At 39.6% G+C, this 27,809-nt stretch overlaps 1 protein-coding gene across 1 annotated transcript; it reads left to right on the top strand.

Annotated features, from left to right (window-relative positions):
* On the top strand, nucleotides 1-27,809 carry ABCB10 (ATP binding cassette subfamily B member 10). The gene is made up of 13 exons (XM_056344768.1): nucleotides 1-567; nucleotides 10,879-11,079; nucleotides 11,425-11,627; nucleotides 13,156-13,290; nucleotides 14,908-15,054; nucleotides 15,799-15,934; nucleotides 17,511-17,606; nucleotides 22,591-22,800; nucleotides 23,079-23,158; nucleotides 24,479-24,659; nucleotides 24,945-24,988; nucleotides 26,538-26,572; nucleotides 27,182-27,809. The coding sequence occupies exons 1-13, from the start codon at nucleotides 210-212 to the stop codon at nucleotides 27,471-27,473; spliced, it is 2,118 nt and encodes a 705-aa protein (XP_056200743.1). The 5' UTR covers nucleotides 1-209; the 3' UTR covers nucleotides 27,474-27,809.

A 27,809-nucleotide genomic window follows, 5' to 3' on the forward strand; every position in this document is an offset into this window, starting at 1 on the left:
GCCCGCTGGCCGGGAGGAGGCCGACAACCGCAGCCTTATCAGCGTACCGCAGGCCGACTTCGGCCCGGGCCGCCGCGGGTCCCCGGCTGCCGGCCCATGGGCGGCGGCGGCGGCGGTTCGGAAGCGCCTCCTCCTGCCGCAGACCCGCGCGGCGGGGACCGGTTTCAGCAGCAGCAGCGCCGCCGCCTCGGCTCCGCCGCGCCGGACGCATGGCGGGCTACGCGCCGCGCCTGCCCTGGCTGCTGCCGCTGTTGCGGCGGGCGGCGCCGCCCCCTTGGGCTCGGGCCGTGGCCGGGGCAGCCGGCCTCCGCGCCCCGCCGCGCCCGGCCGGCAGGTGCGGGACGCCCTCCCCGCCGCCGCCGCCACTGCGGCCGCCGGGCGCGCCGTCATGCCGCCGCCGCCGCCTCCTCCTGCTCCCGCCCGTGGCGGGCAGCGCCCCGCGCTCGCTGAGCGCCGCGGCGGGCGCGGAGCCGCCGGAGCCGCCGCGGGGGGCTGCGGGCGCCCCGCCGGGCTTCGAGGCTCGGAGGCTGCTGGCCCTGGCGCACCCCGAGCGCTGGAGACTGACAGGTACCGGCCGCGGCCCGGGGCTGCCCCGCCGCCGCGCCGGGGGCCGCCCTGGGGCTTTGTCCGGGCGGGGAGGGGGCGGCGGGGCGCCGCGGGGCTCCCCTCGCCCCGCCCGAGGGTCCCTGGGGCCGAGCGGTGCGGCGGGCCGGGGGTGCAGCCGGGGGGTGGGTCTCGCCCCGCCGCTCCGGTGCCGGCCTGTGGCGCGGGGGCGCAGCCGGAGCGGCCGCGGTGCGGGGAAGGTCGCATTTCCCTGCCGAGCCGGCGCATCTGGCAGTGTCAGAGCGCACCGTGAAATCTCTGAGCGAGCGTTTGATACGTGTAAAAAGCTAAAAACATGCGTTCTCCCCACCTCCTCGCCTTGCCATCTCTTAATTTGTTGTTGTTCTGAAGGGAAGCCAAAAGTTTTGGAAGTTACAGAACTCCGGTGTTGCTGGTGGTGTTGGTTAGTGCCTCTGTACGTGTTCAGCGCTGGCTCCGCAGGTGGCTGCAATGAATGAACTCTAGCCCGAGACCACATGCAATGAAGTAAAAATGGGAATCCTAAGGGGTTTTTTAAGAAATAAATTGGAGTTCCTTCTCACAAGAATTTCTTGCCTAAAACCTTTGTAAGATGTTTTGGAAATGATTTCTTTCTTTTTAGTGTCTCCATGTCAAACACCATGGTTGTATAAATTGCCCCCTTAACAGTGATAGTATCAACAGCAAAGTAGAAACAAACTTTTCTTGACATTGCTGTTCATGGGATGCTTGTAGGACGATAGTTGTTAGTAAGAAAACACAATCAAATTATTGTGTGGTTTGTTTTTTTTTAAAAAAACACCTTTATTGGTGGATAGCATGTGTGCTGTCATGGTAGTGTGGCCTGTAGGCCTTTGCAAAAACTTGGTTCGTCCCTATGGAATGCGTAAATGGTGTGGGAGAGAAAAGAGGTGAGTTAGGCATGAAGAGGTGGTTTAAGAAATACAAAATACTTTGCACAAGATTTTATTCACTGTCAATAGTTACAGAGCTTCATTACGCGTTGGCATTACATGGCCAAAATAATTTGGATCCAAATGAGTTTTTATAAGAAAGGATGATTTCTGTGCTGTGAACAGCTGTTTTATGCAGCTAATACCTTTGTCTTGGGCATGCAGAATAAAAGCAGGGGAAAATTGGTGGGACAGGGCTGGATGGAAGGGTGAAAAGGCACTATGTTCAGTAAGGCTTCAGTATTGCTCAGGATTATTTTTCTTCATTGGCTTATGAACTAAAATGTAAAAAGCCTTTTGCCAGTAACTTTTGATCAGTCTGTTCAGATTTTGGTGGAGTGTCTGATCAGATAGATCACCTGCTGATTTTAAAATTATTTGTTTTTCCCATTGAAATAGAAACAAATTAATCAGTTATTTTAAGGATGGCTTTTAGGAGTCTTTGGCTTCTAACTGAGAACTTAATTTAGTTCCCTTTACTTGGCATTTGCTGTCAACTTGTTTATCACAGGCAGGGTATGGTATACTTGTTAGTATTGTGTGCTGTCTGATGATGGTTTTATCCAAGTTAAAAAACATCACAGTTACTAAAGATTAGGTACATGCAGTTTTTTCTTTTGAGATAACAAAATGGTCTAAATTGAAGGTTAAAAAAACAAAACAAAAACAAACGAAAAACCAGTACAATTTGATGATACTCAATCATTAGGATGGAAAAAATATTCAAATATAATAACTGCTTTTCAACATCCTCTTGGTCTTGGTTCTGGGAGAGGAGTGAATTTATGTAAAATTCTTCTTCTTAATTGACACTCTACTTAAAAGAAAACTTTTGTTGTTGTAACTAAGTGGGAGGATGGAAAAGCTAACAAGGAAGATACTTTGGGTCATTACAGAGTGCAGGAATAACAAATACTGGTAAAATGCCTTGTAAGTGTTTGTAGGGAAATCACATCTGCCCACTGTGTCTAAAATATGTTAAAATATGTTGTGGTTTGTTCCTCTTGCATCTTTGTACTGAGAAACTAGTCCTTAAAAACTCAGCGTTTCTGGTTCTCCTGCATTCAAAGAAAGACGAAAGTTAATGGTTTCACTGTATGAAACAATAAACCAAGAGCAAAACATGTAATTTCCTCTTCAAGTCCACTTAACCAGTGACCAAGTGGTGTGGGATCTCTTCTGAGGCTTACAGGTGCTGTTTTGTTCTGCAAGAAAGTTGAACTTTTCCGCATCTTTTGCATTTTTATATAACCAGTAGTTGGTAACATAGGTGTAGAGCATTACCACTGTAGGGTGAAGTGATACATACCTCTTCTGTGATTCCATGTGGCACAGGTTGCGATGGTCCGCTTTTGCAGTTGGGCATTGAAATTCACAGTGGCAGAAGGTGAAATAGTTGCAGTGATGGCAGTGGAGGCCTGGGGAGCAGAGGTTGATTTATGAGGAAGTTGGCCAAGACTAGGTTCACCCGTCTTGGTGCATAAAGAAATGGTGTCAGCTGAGGAGGTGCAGGTACAGAGGTGAAGGTGACCAGCTCTAGTTGTGACTGCACCAAAGGAGATGGTCGCATCTTGTTTGTACACAGGGCCTCTTTACCATCTGCTGGCTCAGGACGAAGTGGTGTGGTCTGGCCAGGAGTTCCAGAGTGCTGGCAGTGCTGGCACGCAGCACCTCTTGCAATGCTTTCCTCACAGAAGGATGTTCTGACCCTCTGGAGGCTCTTGGGAATGAAAATAAATGTACCAAATACCATACTGTCAAAAAAAAAAAATATCAGTGTAATATGTTCCATGTTTCATGACCAGTTACTTGTAGAGCCGGGAATACATTATAAACGGGACATGTGTGTTAAATTTTCTTGTTGTTATTTACAGTGGTAAAAAGATGGCTAATACTACCATGGGAATTCACTCTGTTAGTGGCTACAGTTTTGTGTAATGAAATTAGGCGTTTGTAAATTCTGTAGTACCTCCCAGGTTTAACAAAGGAGGGAAGTAATTTCAGGAATTCTTTGGCTGATTCTGTGCAGTCAGGTCAGGTAAACCTGTGTCTTCAGTTAAATTAAGTTCCCGGGGAAGAGGACAGGGCCATTGCTGAAATTGCTCTCTGTGTAAGGCCACAAAAATGCTTTTTCAAAATAACCCCTTTTATTTCCTCCTGCCTCCTTGTTTCTCCCTGTGAGAATCTGTCTGTTGCGCTTTATCAAAACCACACTTGAAGGAACAATAGTTCTATTGAATTGTAAAGTAAGCACAAGGAACTCTGAAATTTTTAATCCGACAGCAAAGTGTGCCTGTTGCCTGTATAACACTGTGCACACTGAGCGAGGTTTGTTTTGTACACAGATCTCTAGGGATGTGCAAGGAATGTTATTTTCTGAAGTTTTATTTTAGAATCTTGGGCATAATTTGTAATAGCTGTTTTGCTGTAGGTTAAAATTTGCCATGAAATCAGATGAGCACTGCCTTATTCATAATACGATTTTTCTTTAAAGTTATACCAGGTGATGCGCTTTCTCATCCTTGAATGTGAAATACTGGATTGCTGTAGATTTATCTTTTATAGTTTCTAATAGGGGATAAATGGCTGTAAGAACAATTCTTAAAGAAAGGCAATAGAAAAAAAATAAAAATGAAGTGTTGTGCCTAAGACTACCTGAGCTTTTTAGGTGTGTTCTTTGTAATGTAGTTGAGAAACTATTTTAACAGTTCGTTTGCTTAGGAATGATTGAGGTAGTAAGCAACTTGAATTCTTCTGTGCAAGATGCAGATAGAAATGTAGAACACAGCTGTGAGTGTTGCTGCTAGAACATCATGCTTTTGGTTATTTATACTTGTACAATTACTTGAGTAGGAGTATCTTTGAAAACTTCAGTTATTTTAGGAAATTAAATCAGGCAGATAATATGTAGTAGTTAGTTTGTAGTAACATTGAAATGGTTTAGTTTTGAAACTTTTGCTCTTGAATGCATTGCAGTGTGAGTTTGAACATCAGCAGGCAATCCACGCGCTGATAATCCATGCACTTATGCTCCCCCTGCCATTTAAAAATTAATTAAAGGTCAGGCAAGTGGTATCTCTCTGAAAAACCAGTTTTCATACACCCATTCCAACCCTGACAGCGAGTCACATTAGTTCTGTACTGTGCATAATGGGAAGGAAGCTAGTGGGAGCTGAGGGAGGGCTTACAAGCGCTAGAATATCCTTCTCTTTGGAACCTGCATTGGACCCCTGTCTTGTAAATCTTGCTGTTTCTGTCACCCAGTAGCTGGGAAACCTCTGGCCAAAATTTGAGTTCACCTCTCAAGTCCATGTGCGTGGCCGCTGGTTTTTGTTGCTGTACGTAGTTACTGTAAAGTGGTTCTGCTCATCTGAAAGCAGCTCAACAACCACACTTAACTTGAATTTTCTGCAGGCAATTCTTGTGGTTTTAAAATCATAATTCCTATATGTATGGTATATACAAAGGTAACACTGATTGTTTTCTCATGTGCGGTGTGCCTTTTGTAGAAATCAAATAGGCTACATGGGTTTTTTTGTTGTTTCTCCACATAGTTTTTTCTTCTGATTTTGTCGATGTTTGGCATGAAACTCCCAGAAGGTCCGAACAGCCTTGTAGCTTCACCACAAAAAGTTTTCTTTTCTGTGGCTAGTTGGTGACAGTTCCTTATCTTAAGTTGGTGGGGAACTGTTAATGAAGCTACTTAAGCAAGAAGTTGCAGAAACAGGAGCTGCTGGCCACTGTGATCAGTTAGGTGCTTATAATAATGTCTCAGCATAAGAAGCTATACTCTCTCTTGCAAACTTACAGTTAATTTATTACTTTCCAACAATTGGTGATGAGAAACTTGGCTGATTTTTATGGCTAAGGAAAATCACTATCATGAGAAAATACAAGAGAAATTTTAAAATACTTTGAAAGGAATTCTGTTTTTTAAGTACCTCCAAACAGAACTCTAAGAGTGCATAATTAATGTTTTATGCTATTTTAACATGTTGTAACAAAATACAGAAATTATTAGTATTTTCCTGCTTTTCTGAGTGAGCTCTATATTTGTGCTGTATCTGGGCTACAGACTAGTGCTTTCTCCTGAAACAGTAGTCCAGGCAAGCTGCTGAAAACATTCAGGGGATTCTAGCTCAGCTATATGAGCCATCCTTTTATTGTGGGTTTTGATAGGACAGTAAGTTTTTAAAAATAGATAGCATGATAGCATTCTCCTTTCTCCCCACCCTGAAATGCTTTTATATTTTTTTTGGGGGGGGTGGGGGTGATGAGATCTGCAAGTATTTTCCACAATGGCAAAAAAAGTGTGAAAAAATAAAATTTCAATGGGTTTTTAAACAGGCCTGTTTGCAACAAGCTGGTTTTAGGTGTCTTAAAAAGACTAGTTTGTGGTACTGTATGTATGGATAATAATTCGTGAAGCAGAGATACAATCTTTCTCAAGAGAAAGTGAAGATACTTGCTTACAGAGTCAAGCCTCCAACTTTGCTTTCGAGCAGAGGTTTTGCACAGCTCTGCTAGGCCTTCTGTCAGGCTGCGTGCCTTGCTACCGCTTCTTCCTCCTCTTCTCTGCAAAGTGGCAGTCTTGTTTGCTCTTCCCTTTCTTGGGCTTCCTCAGATCACTGTCTCTCCTCTGCCTGGAAGGGGACTTCTGTTATTAAATATCTTCTCTGACAGCTCTTCTGACAAACCCTCTATAGTCTACTCTGCAAAGGCTTCTTGATGTTTTGTTCCATGGCAAAAGACTCCTGGCAGGTCTGTCCTGTTTGATCATAGGAGCCTCACTGTGGAGCTATCAAGGATCTATGTCAATTGTGAACACCTCATGACTCAAAAGAGCAGGCTTTTGAGGTGATAGACTTTTTCCATAACTTGCATCGTGTTCTGAGCATGAGGAATTCCACAAGCTGATACTCTGGGGCTTGCTCCTGTGCTGGTATTTTGCTGTGTCCCGCAAACCCTGGACACTGGTCGTCTTCTTGAGATATCGTCACAAAGGCATTGTCTGTCTCTCTTGTTTGATTCTGTCCCACAGTAATTTCTGCAACTGTTAATTTCTCCAAACTTGGATAGTCCTGGTCAGTCAGATGACCCACAGTATACCAGCCTTTGCATGAGCTGTCTTGAAGATATTTTCAGTAAATTGTGCAACTGTATTGTACCAAAGAAAACAGTCTTTGTCATTTGAAAACCTAAACTGCTCTTTTGTGCTTAAAAAAATAACAAAAACCACCACAGATTCAATAACTGCATCAAACTGTCTACAGAAAACCTCTGTAATGATTTTCTATAAACTGTGATCATCACTGGAAACAGTAACTTGCAAGATTTAATATATTGACAATACCTGCAAATTAAGACAACTCCACTGAAAAAGCTAGCAGCTTTCCAAAGTGCACTGGGAATCCAGTATACAGCTGTGCCATCAGACACAAACTGTATTTTTTTCTGAAGACGGTATTACGGTTGTTCTTAATAATGTAAGGAGGACGATTCTAAAAGATTCTTCTTGCATAATAATAGTGCAGTCCAGATATCATGTATGAATTTTAACACAGAAAGAAAACCACACCACTCATACCTAAAACTATACAGAGCATCCTTAAATATTCACAGTGTATTCTGGAAGGTGATTCTAGCTTGAAATAAGTATTTGCAGAACTGACTCATCACAGGGTTGATATTAGCCTTTCGACCTCCCTATACTGATGCAAAACAAATTTCTTGTGGGCCAGGGTTCACCAAACGGAAATGGACTTTACCTAACCAATAAATATAAAATTAATCAGTGCATCTTTCTCCCACAAAATAATGGCTGAAGAGCCCAATCTCTGTGCATGCATATGATAGAATACAGTAGACTTTGTCACTTCAAATACCCTTGTGGAAATTCAGGGTTAAGCTAAAGAAGTCATTATACATTAGAATAAAACTGCACAGACAACTGGTAGAGGACAGACATTCGCAGTTATTGGTAGGAGGGTACTTCTCACAGAGCTTGCTGTCTGACCTGCCAGCCCTGATCTTCAAGTGAAACTAGTAAAATACTTAAAAGTTTCTGGGAGATGACATTCATAATCTTACTGAATAGTGAAAGCTAGCTGCTTTGCCCTGTTGGCTGTGTTACCATGCACTGCCAGACATCATCACCTCATTTTTCTGTCGTTCATCCCTGATCGGCTTGAGGGATCTTGATTCATCTGAGATCAAATCCTTATGGATTTCCATTTAAAACAGCTCTTTCTCTAACAGGCTTGCAAGCAGTTTTTTGGCTTTTATACACTTCCACATACTGTACTGGCTGAGAATGATGCTCTGGTAAGAACCAGCAAAATTAGAAATTTTCACTCTCTTGGTGGTGGTCTTGTATGTAGAAATCTGGTTTACAACTCTTTGGAGGCACTTAGTCCAGGTTCCGAAGAGAGGTTTCTGATAGCTCTGCCGAGTTATTGCTTGTAAATGTGCTGGTTTATCAGTTGGTGACCAGTTCATTGCCCCCAAATACATCTACCATGAAATGAAGTTGTGGATCTGCTGTCAAGAAGCAAGTCCACATTAGCTTTAACAGAGAGCATGTTGATCTTAAAAGTGATAAAGGCATCACCTTGTCTGTGCAGCAATCTGTATTTCTGTGCAAGAAGACAAGCAAAATGTTTGCCTAATGTTTCCAAGAGGATTGCTCAGCTGCTGCTGGAGTCAGCTTGCCTTGCCTTTGCTTCTGTTGCCACTTCAATGTAGCCCTAGTTTTATAAGCTCCACTGATCTGCCTCATGTTTTCTTTATTTTCATCTCATAGCCTACAAAACAGATTTACTCTTAAAAAACAAAGCTTCCAAAATACACTACTTTGTTAGACGTAGCTTACTCTGTTACCCAGAGAATTATGTGAAACTATTACTATAAAGTTTACTCTGCCCTTTTTTCTGTCAGTAACAACCTTCATCATTGCTGAAATGTCTTCGTATCTGGTTGCTGAACACCTCGTGCTCCTCCCTTTAGCCAGTTATCACAATGACAGCTCTTCTTTGAATGAGGTGATAGAATGACTGCTGATTCCTGTTTCTTCAGTTAGTCAACAGTTTAAAACCAAAGAAACAGAGCAACAGCTTGGCATCTGTACTATTTTCTAGTTGTTCTGCTGGTATAATCTAAGTGAGAGTTTCATTTAGGGAACCTTACTTCACATGTGATTTGTGGTTAAATTAAGAATGACAGATATATTGCTTAAGGGGAAGATTAAAAGTGACATCTGGATTATATAAGCATCTTCAGGATTGTGTTACTCTGATATATTATTGACACTTTGTCTAATGTTTGAGTAGTTTAGTAGCCTTCAGTTTGTTTTGTGAATTCGTGTTGCTTTTAGTTCAGTTAAGGCTGTTGGAAGTGAAACCCATGCTAGCTTCAACGAAGAAGAGCCAAATGTAAATCCAAGCCAGGAAGGCTGTACCGCTAGACAGAGACATATGAGATTTTTAGCCATATGGTCCTCTTCCTTCAGTGAATATTTATATATACAGTTCTTATGTCCAGTTCCATCCATAACTGAGAGATTGTTTAGATCAGTGGAGACTGAGCTGCCATGCAGCACCGTGCTTGTAAGCAATGCTTTTGACCATTTCCAGCTTCCTCACAGACCAGCTTTTTCTGACAGGAGATGACCTGGCTTTTGTTGGATTTTTTCCTGATGTTTCACATCTTGAATACACCAATGCAGCCAGCCTGTTAATGAGGTCACTCATTCTTTACCAAGTTTTAGCTCCTAAATAATATGCTTACGAGATGTGGCTATGGCATGGATCACGTAAGTTTGCAGCAGGAAGCCTTTCCTTTTCTGCTCTGGCTTCTTATTGTTTCTGTATCTTCAAGTTAAAAGAGTCCTTTATCTTTCACATGCGTACTGGCCTGAATGTAATACAACGCAAAGATCACAAACCAATCTTGAGTAAGAACCACAGGCTGCAGGTTGGGTGCAAGGGCAAGGCTAAAGCTTGTTTGGGCAGTGTGTGGAGCTCTCTCAGGACCGCTCTGGGGCACTGCAGTGAAGGTGCAGAGAAGCGTTTGCTTCAGGTGGTGGCAGGTACACGGGTTTTGTACCCTGAATTTTTCATGATAAATGCACACCTGTATTTACACTTCAAGTGAAAACTGAAACAAAGATTTCCACTGCGTGTGGAGGTGGTAAGAGGCATCAAACCATCTGTGAGAGATGTTAGAAGTATTGCTTACAGCAGTGTGCTGCTGCGGAGCTCTCTGCTGTCCGTCGTAGAAGGGAGACAAGAAGCTCAGCAGAATGGAACTAAAACTCGGGCAACTTCAGGATTTTCAGTACAGTGTCTTTTTCCCTTTAAAGGCATTACCTGCTAGTAGTTTTCCTTTAGCAATCCTGTGAATGTTACTTTAAGTGTGGGGTTGGTTGTTGGAAAACTATGCTGTATAAATGGCATTGTTTGTTGTGGTTCAGTGGTTTTCATATCAAGTTTGTTCAGTTTTCAGTTAAGATGTTTTTTTTTTCTAGCTCTCAGCCTTCCAAGTTTGGCTTGCCTTTTCAGAATCAAGCTGTGTTCTTGGCTCAAGAAATTTCTTTGTAGATTAAAGTTTAAAAGGCTAAGTCTTGGTCCAGTGCGATTTTCATACTCTGTGATAACAGCTTCAAACAGTTACACAGGTTATTCCATGGGTGATCTTGCAACTGGAATTCAAGAGCTCATCAGCAAATGTACTTCTAATTCAAACTTACACTAGTTTTCTTTTAGACCAACAACAGTAAAGCGTAAACCAAAACAAATTATATAAATTTTGCCAGTCAAGAGTAAATCAAATGCTTTTTTGTTGGGTTTTCTTCCCCAATAAAATTGCATGTTTTAGACTATTCTCAAATCAGATCTTTATTTCAGTCCAGTGTTACCTTCCAGAAAAAAATGGAAGCTTTAACAAGGAAGTAACAAGCATGAATAACAAAACCCAAACCAAACAGGAGTTGAGGGGTTATGCATGAGATAGAGAACAATAACAATTACCAAACTTTCCATAAGGATGACATCTGTGAAAAGTTAACCTTGTTGGATGGTGGTGTAGAAGGTTATACAAGAGAGGCAATTGCAGGGCTGTCATAGTATACAGAGGCTTTCAGGTTCTGAAAATGTGCCTTGCCTAAGTTACTTTATACAGTGACTTAAAATATCCCATTCAGAACTGGACCTAAGAGTGCTGATTATTTAATACTGGCATTCACAAGCTTAATAGACATTTCAATTGAAAAATTATTTCATATGTGCTATTAATAACCTTGCAAATTCAGAGTAATTTCCGTTTCCTTTTCCATGTTGATTTGCAGCTGCTGTTGGCTTTCTGACAGTTTCCAGTGTCATTACCATGTCAGCCCCTTTCTTTCTGGGGAAAGTTATTGACGTTATTTATACAAATCCCAGTGAAGACTTCACTGACAGCCTGACCAGCCTGTGTGCCTTGCTGAGTGGAATCTTTTTATGTGGTGCTGCTGCTAATGCTGTTCGTGTCTACCTCATGCAGACTGCAGGTAAGAACAGAGGCAAAAAGGGGTACCAAGTCATCTCTTTTCACAGAGTGAGGATCTAATCTAATGATCTGAAATAAATTCTTGGCACTGGCTGAGAGATCCTCTTAGAATCAGTAGCTTTTTTTTACCAGATCAAAGGTAAACTAATAGTGCAAAGATAAGTACGTTGGAATAATTGTTCATTTTTATTTACTGTTACATGACACCTTCAAGTTTGCTCTCTTCTGATATATTAAAACTCTGTAATGTGACTTGTTCAGTGCTACATAATCCTCTGATTTTTATATTGTCAGTGTCTGTGTAAAGTCTTGTGTGCCGTGCTTGACTGACTTCTGTTTCTGACAGGACAAAGAATTGTGAAACGTTTGAGAACAGCCATGTTCTCCTCTATTCTGAAGCAAGAAACTGCTTTCTTTGACAAGACCAGAACAGGAGAGCTGATAAACCGCTTATCTTCAGATACAGCCCTTTTGGGCCGTTCAGTGACTGAAAACCTTTCAGATGGGCTCAGGGCAGGAGCACAAGCATCTGTGGGGGTTGGAATGATGGTAAGGTCGTTTCTTCCCTGCTTGTCACCTCCTGTAGTTCCGAGTTTGTTTCAGTTCTGTTAGGTAATGTATGAATATGATTCAGTTCAGAAACTGCTATGTGTTCTTGGATAGAAGTGTATTTCACTGGTTATCCACAATAACTTTTGTGTACTGCATTGCAATGGATGATGTGGCTGTAGCCACTTGATGTTTAGTCACAAGCCAAAGTATTGAGAATGAAGGTTTGAAATGAACTACTGTTGCTGCCTGAATTTGTCAAGCAAAGCACAGGAGGCAAATAGCTTAACTCTATTCTTACTGAAGATATTAAAATCAGTGATAACATTCCCATGGCTGTAGGTAAAATAGGGTGTGAAGGGACTGTTGTAAAATCTGTTGAAGTGCAGTGCATCAGTTAATGTTCCTTGGTGGTCAGTTCATCTACATAAAAATCTCACTTGCCTTGATGTTTTTTGTGGCATTAATTTTGTTACAATATTCTGAGAAAAGATATGTTGGTGGCAGTTATCTTAAAGCGGGTCATTTCTGCTGTCTACTTGGAGTTAAAAACAGCAAAAATTCTCCTCATAAAAATAAGCTTCCAATATTGACAGTTATTAGAAACTGTGAAGAGTTTCCACTATGAAGCTTTAAAGCTTTAATACTTGGTCACTGATAAGAGTTATGGCTTTCTGTATTTATCTAAGCAAATAAGAGTCTGAGGTTTTATCTTACCATAAATTAAATGGAATAGCTTTATGTAAGGCATTCTGCTCAGAAATACTGCCATGATACTGTGTTAAAAGGTGGACTATAAAAGCTTGCCCCGAGTGAATAGATTATTATGAAATAATTATAAAACCTGTCAATTAAGTTGATTTTGAATTTTTCTAGAGATTTTTCTTTTCATGATTTCAAGATGAAATGAAAACACATTAGATCTAATTTCAATAAACCTAATGAAAATAACCTATTTAGGAGCTTTGATGGTTGTTACAAGTGATAAGGTGTTGCAACAGTAAACAAAAAGTAAATTAAATATATCCATTATTCCAGGTTATGAACATTTATGGGTGTAGGGAGCGCAGGTGACTCCATCTGTTCCTTGGTTACCCACAAGGAGTGTATGATATTTCTCCGCTCAAACTTACTGTATTACACCATCTATTTAAAAGTTGGGAAAGTGCTTTAGCAACTATGTAATAGCTTATGTCTTTCATCCCCAAGAGATTTCCTGGTAGGCCTGTTTACTGGCAGGTTAAAATACTCAGCTAAACCACACAGTGAACCAGTGAGAAAGCTAGAAATGAAATCCAGACCACTTTGCTTATAATCCTTTGTTCTAACCACAGGATACATCCCTAGTGCTGTGGAAGAATGGATATTTTGCCTGGAAGAAAGAAAATATGATAAATGAAAGCATGGCAGCACTAAATTACAATCCTACTAGCTTTAGAAAACTCTAGCAAGGGAAGTTGCACTCCAGTATTCCAGCGGTTATTTTTAATCTGAACACTAAACCCTAACACATACCTTTTTCTTGTAGTTTTTTGTGTCTCCCAGCCTTGCTGCGTTTGTTCTGAGCATTGTGCCACCCTTGGCTGTCCTGGCTGTGATTTATGGAAGATACTTGCGAAAACTTACTAAAATGACCCAAGATTCTCTTGCAGAAGCAACACAGGTAATGTTTTAACAGATGCTTTCTAGTTAACATCAAAGTTGCTCTAGTGTATTTAGGTTAATATCTCTGAAGTTACAGATCTTCTGAAGATAATTGTACTGTTCATTGCCCTGAGCCATGCTGAGCCTGTAGTTTTGCACCTGAATAGTATGAAAGGTAAACATCAGTAACACTTATTCATAGATCTCAAAACCAACCATGCTTTGGTGGTCCTGAACAATATCATGTGGAGGTACCAGATGTTGAGAATTTGGAAATATAGGAAAGGATTAGGCTTTAGCTTTGTGAGATCGTTAAAAAACACAACAAAAAACCTATGAAGTCCTGTGTAATTTGGTACCTGAACCATGGTTATGAGTTTGAAACCATCGGAAGCATCCTAATGGATCCATTTTTTAAGAAAACTTTGCTAGCAAATCCTTCTCTGGAATTAATTTTTGATGTTTGACCTTACCGTCAGCTCTTGAATGTTTGTGAGGCTTGATATTTCTTAAACTTCACTGGGCACCTCAGCACATAGCCAGGTATTTGGGAGGAAAGTAGAGGAAGCCGTTGTAGCTAAAGAGGCTGTTGTAGAGGGGCCTTTGTTGTGTTGCTGACTGCTCTGACACATAGCAAAGTGCTAGCAGAGAATAGTAGTGATAGTGACCTCCTCACAGGCTGAGGGTGGGGAAACATTATTAAAAAGCACAGAAATATAATTAGGAAACATGTAGTTAAAATAACCACAGTTGTCAGCTGTTTTAAACTTGAGATGTCCTTTGTTAGGACTTTGCAAATTGACTCTGCAAAAGGAAGATTAGCTGTCTTCTGTTTATCTTCCTCATCCTGTGCTGAAGGGAGGCTCGTGCCTTTGTGAGCCAGGTGTGGGACTTCACATGAACAAGCAATTTTAATGTCCCATTCAAATCTTCATGTTGAATGAGGGATGGAAGAAGGACAATTGCATTTTTATATTGTATTTTTACTCACAAAAGGGGGCCTTCTTTTTTGTAAGACCGTTACAGTGTTATGGTAACCATATATATATATGGTTATGTAACGAAATAATTGGTTACAGTTGAGTTAATTTTAGAATCAATACTTTGCTGTTTAGCAGTTAAAAATAAAATACTGAGTTGAAGTGAGACATTAGTAGTTGAGTTAAATTAATTCCCAATGTTGCTTTGATCAAGTGAGTGGAATTGTTTCAGGAAATAACTGCAGTCTTTCTTGCATGATTTAGCATATAATAGAATATTTTTAATTTTTCCCCTTGCCACATTGTTATTGCAAGTTATTGTGAATAATAATTTTCTTATGTGTGTTGTTCACATCAAATTAAGGTGGGTTTTTTTGACCCTACTTTTATATTTTTCTCTCTCTGCTAATACTTAAGGCAATCTCAAAGTTCTTAAATTGCCTGGGCATGCAGGTTACTTTTAACATAGTAGAATTTAAAACAAAAAAAAGGAGTGAGGGGGGAGAGGAGGGCATGAGAAATTTTCCACTGGTATCCAAAGGAATGTATGTGAACATTAGCTTAGTGACACTGGTTTAACTTTCAAATGTTCTGTAATATGAACGTTCTAAATTGTGTGTCTGTGTGCATTTGTTTTCTTCTTTGCTTTAATGTAGTTAGCTGAAGAGCGTATTGGAAACATAAGAACAGTTCGAGCTTTTGGGCAAGAAGTAGCTGAAATGGAGAAATATGCAAATAAAGTTGATTATGTGCTACAACTGGCTAAAAAAGAGGCACTAGCTCGGGCAGGCTTCTTTGGAGCAGTAAGTGTTTTTGGATGAAAGTAAACCAACCATGTTATGCCAAGTGTCAATTATTTTAAAATTCATTAAAATACTTATAAATCTGCAAGTAGATGAATTGAGTGCAAACAGAACCTACATCAAACTGTGGGAAGACTGAACTTAAATCAGTCTAAATTGCTGTGAAACTCCACCTCAAGATACAGTGGTATGATAAAACCAGTTTAAGCTCTATTTCTACCCTGTGCCCTATACCTGAGCCCATACCTCCTATTCAGGGAAATAAAGGAGTGAAAACCTTCCCCACCCTTAGCGTTTTACAGCTTTGGCTTTCTGATGAGATGAGCATCGATGCAAAGGAAGCTGGGGAGGGAGGGTGGGGTTTTATTTTTTCATAACAGCTTGCAATGAATTTGTGTAATAGTATTCAAAAACTGCAGAATAACTGCAGGCTCTTCTCCTTTAGTGATGGTTAAGAATGTTCGGTGTTCCTTTCCATTGTGGAGAAAAAAACAAACAAAAATGTGTTGCTTGCTCTTTGAATGTGTGTTGGATAGTGTAGTGCAGTGACACTGGATGTCTGTCTGGCTTTTGGATTGCTTTGCTTTAGAATTGGTTTTGTTCAAATTTAACTCAGTCCTCTAAAAATCTAGATAGCCATAGTATGGGAATTCTTTTATTAGAAGGAAAAATCTGAAACAATATTTTAGAGGGTGAAATTTAAGGTGTACATGACAAAATCTGCCTTTCCCTCTTTTTCCTTAGACTGGCCTTTCTGGAAATTTAATTGTCCTCTCAGTCTTGTACAAAGGTGGATTACTAATGGGCAATGCCTACATGACAGTTGGTGAACTCTCATCTTTCCTAATGTATGCTTTCTGGGTTGGAATAAGCATTGGAGGTATGGAATGAGAAATTAGATTTTCTTCACTTCAAAGCATTTCAGTCAGTATGGGGGCGGGAGGGAAGAAGCTCTTAAAAGACCTGGCTTTCTTAAAAAGTCTTTTCCAAATGATCTTCTCAAGAAATCATGCCTAATTCTTTTTCCTGAGGAGTTAAGGAAATTAATAATATATAACTTTATATAAACCTTCCATTTTCACAAAGGAATACAGAGGTTATTTTTGGGGGTTTTTTTTCAATGTTGTGTGTGACAGATACATATTACTTTTCATTTTCTTTGGGTCTAAATTAAGATACTTGGTATAATGTGTAAAGAAGTAATACTGGTATTATATTTTTTACAAAATACGTGGGTCTGTGTTAAACATACTTTGTTTAGAAAAGTGTGTAGATTTTAGTTGTACTTCAATATAGGGTGTCTTGAGCTGGAAGAGTAAACAAAGTGCCAGCAGAGCACTACACTCTGGTGCTAACCTTTTGTTTTTTCCTTACTGACTGACTCCTCCTTGAAGCTCAGACTCTGTAATCTACTGGCCCAGAAACAAACTGTTCATCTTCTTGACAGAGCAGTCTTCACTACTGCATACAGGCAAAAATGAAGATAAGGTACTTGAAGTTTGACAGCTGATTGGAAGGGTTTCTCTTTAAAATGAGTCTGCTACTTTTGATAGACCCACAGGACAGTGCAGTTCATCTGTACTCTTCTAAGATGAAGCCTGATATCGTGGGAAGCACAAAGATGCACCTGAAGGCAAAATTCACAAAACCTGCTTCCTTGAATATCAAAATTCCAGTGGCACCCATTCCAACTACCAAAACCATTTCTTCTGTGCTTAAATCATCCGAGTTTGGTCAGCAGACTGATACCTGGCACTTTGAAAATGTGGGATAAATTAATGTTAAATAAATGAAAAATAAGGTTAGAAACTGATAAAATGTCATTGAATTATAAAACTTTTTTAATTGTACTTAAGATTATTGAAGAATATAGTTCTGCACAGAGCTCATTCTCATGGGGACTCTGAAGTAAAGGTGTCTTGTCACAAGAAGCCTGCCTTCCTTGACATTCTCCACAAGCATCAGTTTAGTCTTAGGTTTTGTGCCCTCCCTCCCACGTGGCGGACTCAGCCAGGCTCCCCTGTAGTAGTACAACCCTGTCTGACAAAGAAGGGCATTCAGAGTGCTTCATTCTACTGAACAGTTTTGAAAATATAGCTGGTTGTATGCAAGGCTGTTTCTCTGAAGTTGGATGCTGTTCTTCCCGACAGATGAATGAAGATGAGTTGCTTTGCTTTTGAGTATATGCAAGCTGAAGTGCGTTACCATTTTCTTCTTTTTTCTTCAGAATGATTTGTTTCACAGAGATAAATGAGAATGGTGAATAGGGATTATTGGTAGCTCTCAAGTGAAAGCAGATAGGATTTAAATCAACAAGTCTGATAGTGTGTTGGAGTAAAAAATCCCCTACACATCTCATGCTTCAGTGCTGGTGATGAAAAGTATAATGCAAATGTTATGTCTCCTATGTCTTCCATTCCTTATGGATGCATAATACTTTTCTGCTTTTTGTTTAGGTCTGAGTTCCTTTTATTCTGAGCTAATGAAAGGACTGGGTGCTGGTGGACGCTTGTGGGAACTCACTGAAAGGAAGCCCCAGCTTACATTTAATGGTGGGTCCCTGGTTTGTTACTGCTCATAAGTTGATTTTTCTCTTACTGGTCACCAGTACTTCAGAAGAATGTGTGTGATATTTGAAGGTAGTACTGACTTACATTCTTTTGAAAGAAACTAGATACAGTGGTAATTCTTCTGACTTTTCCTAACTATGAAATAGATGATGAGAATTTCCTTTAATCAGAAATTTTAGAAGCTGAAAATCTGGTGGGTTTTTTCTTTCTTCTTGAATTAATTGAGAATATGCTTTTAAATATATTACTTTAAAAGTTATGTGGCTGAGGACACGCTCATTTCTAGCTTCTTGGAATATTTCTTTGATGTCATCACCACTTTCTCTTGGATCAGCTTTAGAGTGAAAAGAATGGAAGTAATTAAAAGAAGGGGGGGAAGAAGCTCTGAGACAGCTGTATCTCATATTTCCACTAGGAGGTTTAGCATGCTCATCTCTAATGGCTTAAGAAAGTAACAATCTGAAAAGAGAAGCTTTTGAAACCAGGTGTTTTTCATTAAGAGTTTCTCCGGTTTAAATAGTTCATACTGATCCATGAAAACAGTTCCTTAGCAAGACATGTTGATTTGAAACCTAACTTGCAAGCGCAGACCATTTGAGGCTTTTCAGCAGCACGTGCCAAATGGAATTTTTGAGGAGCTCTGCAGTGGGAGTGGGGGACTGAGGCATGACTGGGAAATGAAAGGAAGGAAGGGGTGGGGAGTCCTGCTTCTTGGGAGAGTGTGGATGTGCAGGTACAGCAGGTGTTGCATTTGGAACGATTTGCACCTCTCCTCACAGCAGCACCGCCCACATTTCTTCCTCCTTTTAGAGGGGCAAGGAGCCACTATAGCACATGGCTTAACCTAATTCACCTACGGGTAATGGAGTGACGGGCCTTTTGCTGTGTGACCAGCCTGCTGTACTAGGCAGTCTCTTAGGTGCTTGTAGCGTTTGACCTGGTAACATGGGCATAATATTTTTCATACAGCTGCAGTGTTCTAAGGGAACAAGGAAGTTTTGAAGGGGAGGTAGTGTCCATATTAATCAATGGAAATGTGAGGAGAGACGAGCAAATTTTGTGGCGGATCAGTCATTCACATGTAAATTCTTTCCATGGGCTGCTTTAGGCCTAAAGATAGGTTTGTGAGTCTGAAGTCACATCTGTTTTTATTAGTATGTTTATAGAAAAATATGCTCACCTTCAAGAGGTGTTAGATTTTTATGGAAGCTGCATTTTTTTAATGCATATTTTTATGATGCAGGAGTCAAATCCAAAACAGAAACTTCATCTGTAAATCTGCCTTTTAAATAAAAATTTAAATATAATAACATTTAAAGAAAAAAAAAGTAGTAACAATTTAAATAATATTTAATTATTTAAATAGTATAATTAAACTTTTAGAATATTGAATACTTTAATATATTTTATATATTTTAATATAGTAAATTTTAATTTAATTTTTTAATTTTAATATAGTAAATAAATTACTTCAGGCAATATATTTTTATTTACAGCTTTATTCTTCAGAAGCTAGACAATGCCCTCCAGTATATTTTGTATAAAGAACATTTGCCTGTATCCATCAAAGTTGTTCAGTGAGCTGCTTGTAGAAGATACTTCTAGTGTGAATTGCTGTTTTATTTAATCAGCTGCATCCCACTAAGCAAAAGTCATACATGAGTGTTCACCAGCTCTCTATGTTGTTAAGAAAGGCAATATAGCAGAGTCCAGGTGAGCTGTCAACACTAGTTTGCCTCTTGAGTTTTATATGGTCTTGTAATTTGGAAACATTGTAAGGGTTATTCTAAGGGGAAGAGTCAGAAAGGAACATCCAACAGACCTAAGAGATCTTTTGAGTAAGCTCTAACTTTAGGGAATCATGAAATCGTAGAATACCAGGTTGGAAGGGACCTCAAGGATCACCTGGTCCAACCTTTCTTGGCAAAAGCACGGTCTAGACAAGATGGCCCAGCACCCCGTCCAGCCAGATCTTAGAAGTGTCCAATGTTGGGGAATCCACCGCTTCCCTGGGGAGATTCATTCCAAAGGCTGATTGCTCTCATTGTGAAAAGTTTTCCTCTTGTGTCCAATTGGAATCTCCCCAGGAAGACTTGTACCCATTACCCCTCGTCTTTTCCATGGGACTCCTTGTGAGAAGGGGGTCTCCATCTTCTTTGTAGCCACCCTTTAAATACTGGAACACGGGGATAAGGGCTCCCCTGAGCCGCCTTTTCTCAAGGCTGAACGAACCCCGTTCTGTCAGCCTTTCCTCTCACGGCAGGCTTCCCAGGCCTTTGGCCATCTTTGTGGCTCTTCTCTGGACTCGGTGCAGCCTGTCCACATCTGTTTTGTATAGCGGGGACCAAAACTGAACACAGTATTCCAGGTGTGGCTGACGAGTGCCGAGTAGAGTGGGATAATGGCTTCTTTCTCTCTGCTGGTGATGCCCTTGGTGCTGCAGCCCACTGTCCTGACGGCTTGCTTTGCCGCAGCACAAAGAATGAATGGAATTTTATCTTTTGCATTGGTTATTATAGAGGAGTTCTTTAGAAATGCTGTTCTTCAAATTTCTGTTCTGCTTCTGTCTCCCTGCACTGGAATTCCTCGAGTTCTTAATCTGATGGACACCAAGTCACAGTCTGGCCTCTGTCTCATTTGTCTTCTCAGCTGCAGGTCTGTCTGTAGGATACTTATCAATCTGCATAGGCTTTAACTTAGGCAGTGAAAGGTACTATTGTCTCCAGTGGATGGAAGCAGAATAGCAGATACTTGTCCAAAAGGTGACCACCAGCTGGCTGATGAAGGGATAGCTGCACACTCTTTAGCAATGAAGCCATCTTAACCTTCCTGCCGTGACATCCAGTGCCACACTGTGATTTGCTGTGCCCTTCAGAGACCTAGTACAACTGCTGATTTCATCATCATTTCGATGTGTTTTTTTTTTTTTTTTAATCTGGATTATTTTAGTGGTCATCTTTACAGTGGTACCAGTGCAAAGTAAGCAGTAGTATTGGGGCAGAAGTTGTCTTTCCGACTGCAGCTAATGGATCGCTTAATTATACCTATAGTGACATGTAGAAAACAATCTTTATTTTATAGATGGAACATAAATCAGGCAAAATTTCAGAAGTCCATGTAGCATAGGCTTACAGAAAGCTTCTTTTAGGTTTCCTTTCAGTGTAAACTGAATACATTAGGAGAGGATATAAACCTTTGTCTCAAAACCCAATTAAAATTGATTTCTGGCTCTTCAGGCAATAAAGCCAAGAGACTGTTTCTCTACTGTCCAAACCTACCTGAAACATCTGTTCTTGGCTACACAGGTTTTATTTTCACAAATCTCCAGCTGTTGTTAGTGATGATATCTTGGGAACAAATTACAATATCATCTTTTCCTCTATCTAGAATCCAAACAAGAAACAAGCACAATCCTGTATATAGCTTTTAGATATTTTTACAGTAATATATAAAGGAAGGACTTGTGGTACCAGACTTCCTGTATTGCAGCAGATCTCAGTGTTTCAGGCCAGGGAATGGACTGTGCAATAACTGGAACTGAGAATAAAGATAAGCTATTACTTGTTACTTTGGTAATAGTAAGGATTAGGCTTCTAGGACAGGATTTATCAAATAAATTTATTTTCCTAAAGGGAGGTTTACAGACTGAGGTGCTTTTATGTAACAAGCGAGTTACAGTGTTTATGTCTGTGGATTAAAGGCAAGGAAGGGAGCTGAAATTGTATGCTTTTGCCTTTGCCATTTCTATGCTTCTACCATTAAATAGAAAGCTTGGAGAAGAGGCGGGGATCTAGGAAAAAGAAAGCAAAATAAATAATTTGCTGTAGCAACAGCAGGACTAGTAAAATCTTGATTGCTGCTGATGGGTGTCTGTTTCCTACCCGCAGTTACTGTTTAACGAAACAGGGGCATGTGCTACCGTGTGCTGTGGCTAGTTACCATGTGCTGTGTCTGAAAGGATTTTGAGCTGCATGTTTTTAGCAGGAATAAATGCTACTTGGATGTTGCTTTGCTGCTGCCAGTTTTCACAAAATGGGTAGGAACTTCGTCAGTGAGACCTTTGGGAGTGCAGCACCACTGTCCAATTAGTTTGCTTTGTATGGATATGTGTCACTGGGACTTAACAGGGCTTGAAAAAATTGGTTTCCTTTGTCTTACTTATTTTTCTAGTACTGCTGTTCTTTTAACATAACCATTTAAATCAAATGTTGCCTTCCAGAAATAAGCTGGTTTTATTTAACTTTGGCAATCATTCATTCATGATGGTTTGTTGTGGTATTTCACAAATGAAATTTTAGTTTCAGTGAACGGTTGCATAAGAGTTATGCCTCTGATTGGTCTTTGAATACACTGTTGTCCTGAATTTAATAAATATACTTTCAATTTAAAAAAAAATGCCATTAATACAACAAACCTAGCAGTAACTTTATTCTGGTGACAGCTTTTGCTTAAAAGCGACCCAGTTAATAGGTAGTGGAGAGGGAGCTGCTCTTGTTCAAAGAGGAGGGTGTTTTAGGTGACTTGTGCCTTGGTGAAAGGGCAGTAAGTGATTTGCAGTGTTTATCTTTTTGCATGTGTTCTATGGCAACAGGACTTTGGCCTTCAACAATGCCATTTTATTTCATTACTCCTAATCGACAAAGCTTAAATTGTTTATAATATGTTTAAAAGTTCAGATAATTCTATTAGAATATCTATTAGAAATGAACATTATTTGTTGTTAGGTATTAGCAAGATGCAAATTCTGCCTCTTGCTGTAGAGCAACCTGAAATTGCATTCAGGAACAAGTACCACACAGCCTCAGTCATGGCTGAAATATAATCCCTGTGGTCTGGAATTGTGGCTATCCCTAGATTTTACATGGAGATAGCTATTTCCATTGGGTGTCTGTAAAGCAAGTTCTAGGAGGGCTGAGCTGATATTTGTTTCTGTTCACGTTTCTGTATTTTGTTCTTTGTCACATAGAGGGAATCACATTAGGCAGAGACACATTCAGAGGTGCTTTGGAATTCAAGGATGTTGAATTTGCATATCCGACACGTCCAGAAACATCAATTTTCAAAGATTTTAGCCTTTCCATTCCAGCTGGCTCTGTTATGGCTCTGGTTGGCCCAAGTGGTGCAGGGAAATCAACTATTGTATCCCTTCTGCTGAGGCTGTATGATCCTATCTCAGGTATGTTTTGTGTGTTGCGCTCATTCATGACAATTGATACTTCACATTTCAGATACACCTTATAAACAGTTAGGGTTCCTGTTCTTGAGGTCCTGATGTGACTATTCCATTTATACACTGTGCTTCACTCTGGGCTGTATGGTTACCTTATGGTGGTGCCTGAAGAGATTTGCATTTCTGATCGCACCAGTATGTGATTCCTCGGGGGTTGTTCTCAGCTCTTTTTTTCTGCCTCTTTTAGTACTTGTCCAACACACTTGACTGTTTCCTCATTTAAGGTACTATCACCATTGACGGCTTTGATATCCGTCAGTTAAATCCATTGTGGTTCAGGACAAAGATTGGAACAGTGAGCCAGGTAAGGAAGAAAAAAAAAAAATTCTAAGTGAATAATTTTGTGTTATTAACTAGCTGTGCCTCACTTCTTTTTAAAACTACATGATCTTGCTTCTCAGTGAAATCCCTCCATCTCACCATAACTGCTGTTGTGCATGCTTTGTTCTAAAAATAAGACTGAGAGCTAGTCCCATTATTCTATAGCCTGTTTTTACATAGTGGTAGAGATCCAAAGCGTTAGCTTAGAAGAAAAGTATGCATGTGGAGACTGGAAAGTACATTGTTGCAAATTGTATAGGCATGACCATCTTGATGTTTGCTATGATTTGTTGAAGAAAACTTAACATTTAATGACATTTTGTATTAATGGAAGTTACACAATCATGTTTTACACAACCATTTGAAAACTGACCTGTGCTCTGTGTTGTTTCCAGGCAAACACAATTCCACTAGCAAAGCATGAAAATACAGCACTGTTGGCACTTACTCTTGTAGTGCCCTCTCCCTAGCAACCCCCGAACTCTGGAAGTACAGGGAGATGTTCAATGATCTCTTAAAAATAAACTTGTTTGACCAAATAAAATATGTATGTTCCTTCCCTCATCTCCCCAGATGCTTCACAGTGCAGTTAACTGTTAGGTTAACTTTTCTGATTAAAAGCATAAGGATAACTGGGTATATGTTGCATTTCAAAACATATCCTTTATGTAATAATACCACCAAAAGCCTTTGTGCAAAGATTATTTTCATGTGGGCACATTAGCATTTTTCTTTTTGAATGTATGTATTCCACTTGAGTTACCAGTAGGAGATACTGGTATTCATACTATAGCATGTCTATTTTATATACAGAGCAGATTTACCTTGTTTCAGACATTATCCTATTGTGCATCACTTGTCCTATCTGCCAGCCCTCTTCTTTGTTTTAACCTTTCACATAAATTAAATGCACAAAATGCCATGAAATCTGTGTAGAGATTAAGAGAAGAATCATCATTGTTGCAGATTATGATATGTAGTAAAGTACGAAGGGAGGTTTTCTGATGTTTGGATGAATAGCTCTTTCTGAACTCTTCCTCAAATATTAGGAATTGAGGGTTATGTTATGTATTGTTAGTTAAAAAAGCCAGTTATTTTTAATTTGGTTTTCAGTGCCCATTTTGTTGTTAGGAGAGGTGGGGTTTTTTTGTTTTTAATTAATTCTAGCTTATATATTCTTTTGTATAGATATTAAAAGAATTAATGCTGGATCTTGTGCATGGGATTTAGTTTATTTGAGACATAGACAATACATGCATGTAATTACAGATTACCATATTAGTTACGTTTTTTGATTTATCAGGAACCAATTCTGTTCTCCTGTTCTATTGCTGAAAATATTGCCTATGGCGCAGAGGATCCTTCTACTGTGACGGCAGAGGAGATTCAGAAGGTTGCTGAAATAGCTAATGCCGCTAGTTTTATCAGAGACTTTCCAAAAGGGTTTGACACTGTAGTTGGAGAAAAAGGCATTTTGCTTTCAGGTACATCTTTATATTGCTTATTTTAAAAAACTTGATGCTATAGAGTGAAGTAAACATTCTATTATTTTTTGTTACCAGTTTTTTCTCCAAGTCACAGCCTGCCATAGGTACTAAAAAAAAAAAAATAAATACATTAAAAAAATCCCACCATCATCTCCATTCACACACCACCACCACCCCCCGCCTGCCAAAGTACATGTACCTAATTCAGCCCAGCTCAGGCATTCAGTTAAAATTACTTCACGTCTGTTTTCCTATTTCAATTTACTGAGCTTGTTCCCCCAGGTGGACAGAAGCAACGAATTGCAATTGCTCGAGCTCTGCTCAAGGTAAGCCAGCACCCAAATAGCTATTTTGATTTTTTTAGGGTTTTTTTGGTTGTGGGTGTTGGGTTTTTTTTGAGAGGCAGAAAGGGTTAAAAAGGAGGAGGTCTTTCAATGGGAGAGGTGGAAAAATATTTTTAGAAAGAAAATGCTATCTTTTACATTAATGAAGAAGTTTGAAAGGAATGAGAGGTTTAACTAAAGACAGATTACTTATGTAAGTGCTTCTTCCCATCTTTCAGTCATGTTTTCTGACAGTTCTTGCCAAGACTGATGGTAAATCATTGTATAATGGCTCACTTTCATAAGACCAGGCCAAGGATGAAGGAGGACTTTAAGAATGTGGTGCTAGTAAACTTCATATATGACACTTCTGTCTCTGTTCAGAACTCTGTCATTCATGGGTTGATTTTTCTAAGTTGCAGTTTACTAGTATGATAGTTGCCCTGTCTTGGCTTTGAGGGGAGCTGGTCTGGATTTGGGACAAGATACTATTTCAGGCACAATTTTGTGTGGTTTTTTTTCTTCAAGAGTTGTCATGGATCTAGCTTTAGGGTATGCTCTGTGCTGCCCAAATTTGAGGGGGCTTCTGAGGATCAGAAGCACAGGGAGTTTGGTTGAAGGACAGACACGGGGCTTCATGGGGAGGCAGTTTGGTGCTGATGCTCAGCTGGAAGTTTTGACCCTTGCTGAAACTAGGTTACAGTCAGGTTAAGCTGTGCAGGTCCCTATAGCATCCTGGCATGCCCAGTTCTTCTAGATTACAGGGAAATTTTCATATTACCAATTCTCTTTTACCACAAATGCTGAAAAGCTGATTGCATTTCATGTCAAGTACAGTTCATGGGAGTAGAGACTTTACTGGCGGGGGAAGGAGGGGGGAGTAGTAAAAAATAAATGAGTAGTTGATGTATTGGTGATTGGGGGTGTAGCGGAGACCCTTCTTTTCCAGATAAAGTCTAAATCTTTTACTCTGAACTTTATAAAGGCAGTTTAGGTACTGTAATTCAGAAGAAGCTGCTTAGGGATTTGAGTGTGGGCAATCTTTTTTATTATTTACTTGCGAAGTTCTTAAATGCTAGTTCTTATGTACTACATATTTCATCTGTGGGTGAAATACTACTTGTTGGTAGGTTTTTGTTATTTTTTGTAACTAAGTTCTATATAGTGGACTGACTACAGGCAGTGGGTAGCTGAGCCTCTGTAAAAGGTCCATGTAAGAGCAGTAAATAAGAAATTAAACATCTGACCACAGTGCTGACAAGTATGCATTAAAAATAGTCTCCCACATTTAGTTTGCATCTTTCAAATAGTTATCAGATAATACTATTGTTACTTTGGTGTGGAAACTTTGAAGATGGGAGAGTGTTGTTTCTGTTTTGTCCTCTTAGCATTTAGACTTCTTAGAAGTAGTGTTTTGAACAACTCTCAGTTCTTTTGATGAAGTAATTACACTTACTTGGAGTTTTAAGCTGCATGAATCCTGCTCTCTATTGATACAAATATTTGGAACTTACCTAATTGTTATTATAACCAATTTTACTTTCTTCCTCAGAATCCTAAAATTCTTCTGTTAGATGAAGCAACAAGGTAAGAAAGAAAATAAATAGAAACTTAGAAACTATCTATCTGTAAAACTCAGGTTTGGGAAGTATTTTCTCTTCTTTTTCTTAGCATGCTCTTGCACAAATTATCTAGCCCTTTATTTTTCTCTACCCACAAAAAGAATATGGTTTCTAGAATGTGTGAGTTGGTTAGACCTGTGATAAAAGCTGTTCATGCAAAGTAGGAAGGATAGGTGGTGTACTGTGTTGTAATTTTTCATGGAGTTTAATTTCTAATATGTAACTTGATTTTGAAACATCTACTTAAAGCTTTTTGTATCTTTAGTTTAAATGAAGGTTTTGGTGTAAAAGAGAGATGATTATACTGCAATGTAACAATTTTTTTTCACTGAATTAGTGTAATTTCTCCATGCATATTTTTGCATATAAGAATATGTAATGCCTATAACTTGGATGTGCGTACTGAGCATATTCATGAAACTTTGCTGCAGTTCCATTGGTTCATCTTCACCAACAATAGTTTTCATTTTTTTTATTTGCAGTTTTAGCAAAATAAGCCTAATGCATACAAAAGTAACCTGTCTTAAAGTAACAAATACTCTCCTCTCTCTCCCCACTTCCCATTTCTTACTAGTGCTTTGGATGCTGAAAATGAATACCTAGTACAAGAAGCTCTGGACCGGCTGATGGAAGGGAGGACAGTCCTAATTATTGCCCATCGTCTGTCTACTATTCAGAATGCTGATTTGGTTGCAGTCCTTGGCCAGGGTAAAATTCTTGAATGTGGAAAACATGAGGAACTACTTGCAAATCCAAATGGACTTTTCAGGAAACTAATGCAGAAACAAGCTTTTCCTCAGAATAGTGATACTTTTGCATTAGATTTACAAACCAGAGAACAGGAGGTATTAAAAAAAAATGTATGAGAGAATGTATGAATAATGGAAGCTTACAAACTACAAAGAATATAACTTATGTTTCAGTTATGTAAAGTAGATGTTATATTTTTCCAAAATGTACAAAATATTCTTTTGAAACTTAAATGTGTTTAAACTTTTTATTGAAAGCTTTTTAATAATTATTGCAACTTTAAAAAATATCTATCACATTGAGATATTTTCAGTGTATAGATTCTTCTGCTTTGTGTTACGTTAATTGAGACCATGTAAACCTTGTTTGCTGTAATGCACTGTATGATGATGTGTTGCATTCTCAAGTAACTTCAGTATTTTAAGGGTAATTAAATAAGATTATAATTTTCA

The sequence above is a fragment of the Falco biarmicus genome, chromosome 6 (assembly GCF_023638135.1).
Source record: "Falco biarmicus isolate bFalBia1 chromosome 6, bFalBia1.pri, whole genome shotgun sequence".
In the NCBI taxonomy this organism is placed as follows: domain Eukaryota; kingdom Metazoa; phylum Chordata; class Aves; order Falconiformes; family Falconidae; genus Falco; species Falco biarmicus.

Coding starts and splice junctions, on each gene's coding strand:
- ABCB10 (XM_056344768.1), top strand. CDS start 210: ATGGCGGGCTACGCGCCGCGCCTGCCCTGGCTGCTGCCGCTGTTGCGG. Junction 17,607..22,590: donor GCCCCAGCTTACATTTAATG/GTGGGTCCCTGG, acceptor TTTGTCACATAG/AGGGAATCACATTAGGCAGA. Junction 23,159..24,478: donor AGATTGGAACAGTGAGCCAG/GTAAGGAAGAAA, acceptor TTGATTTATCAG/GAACCAATTCTGTTCTCCTG.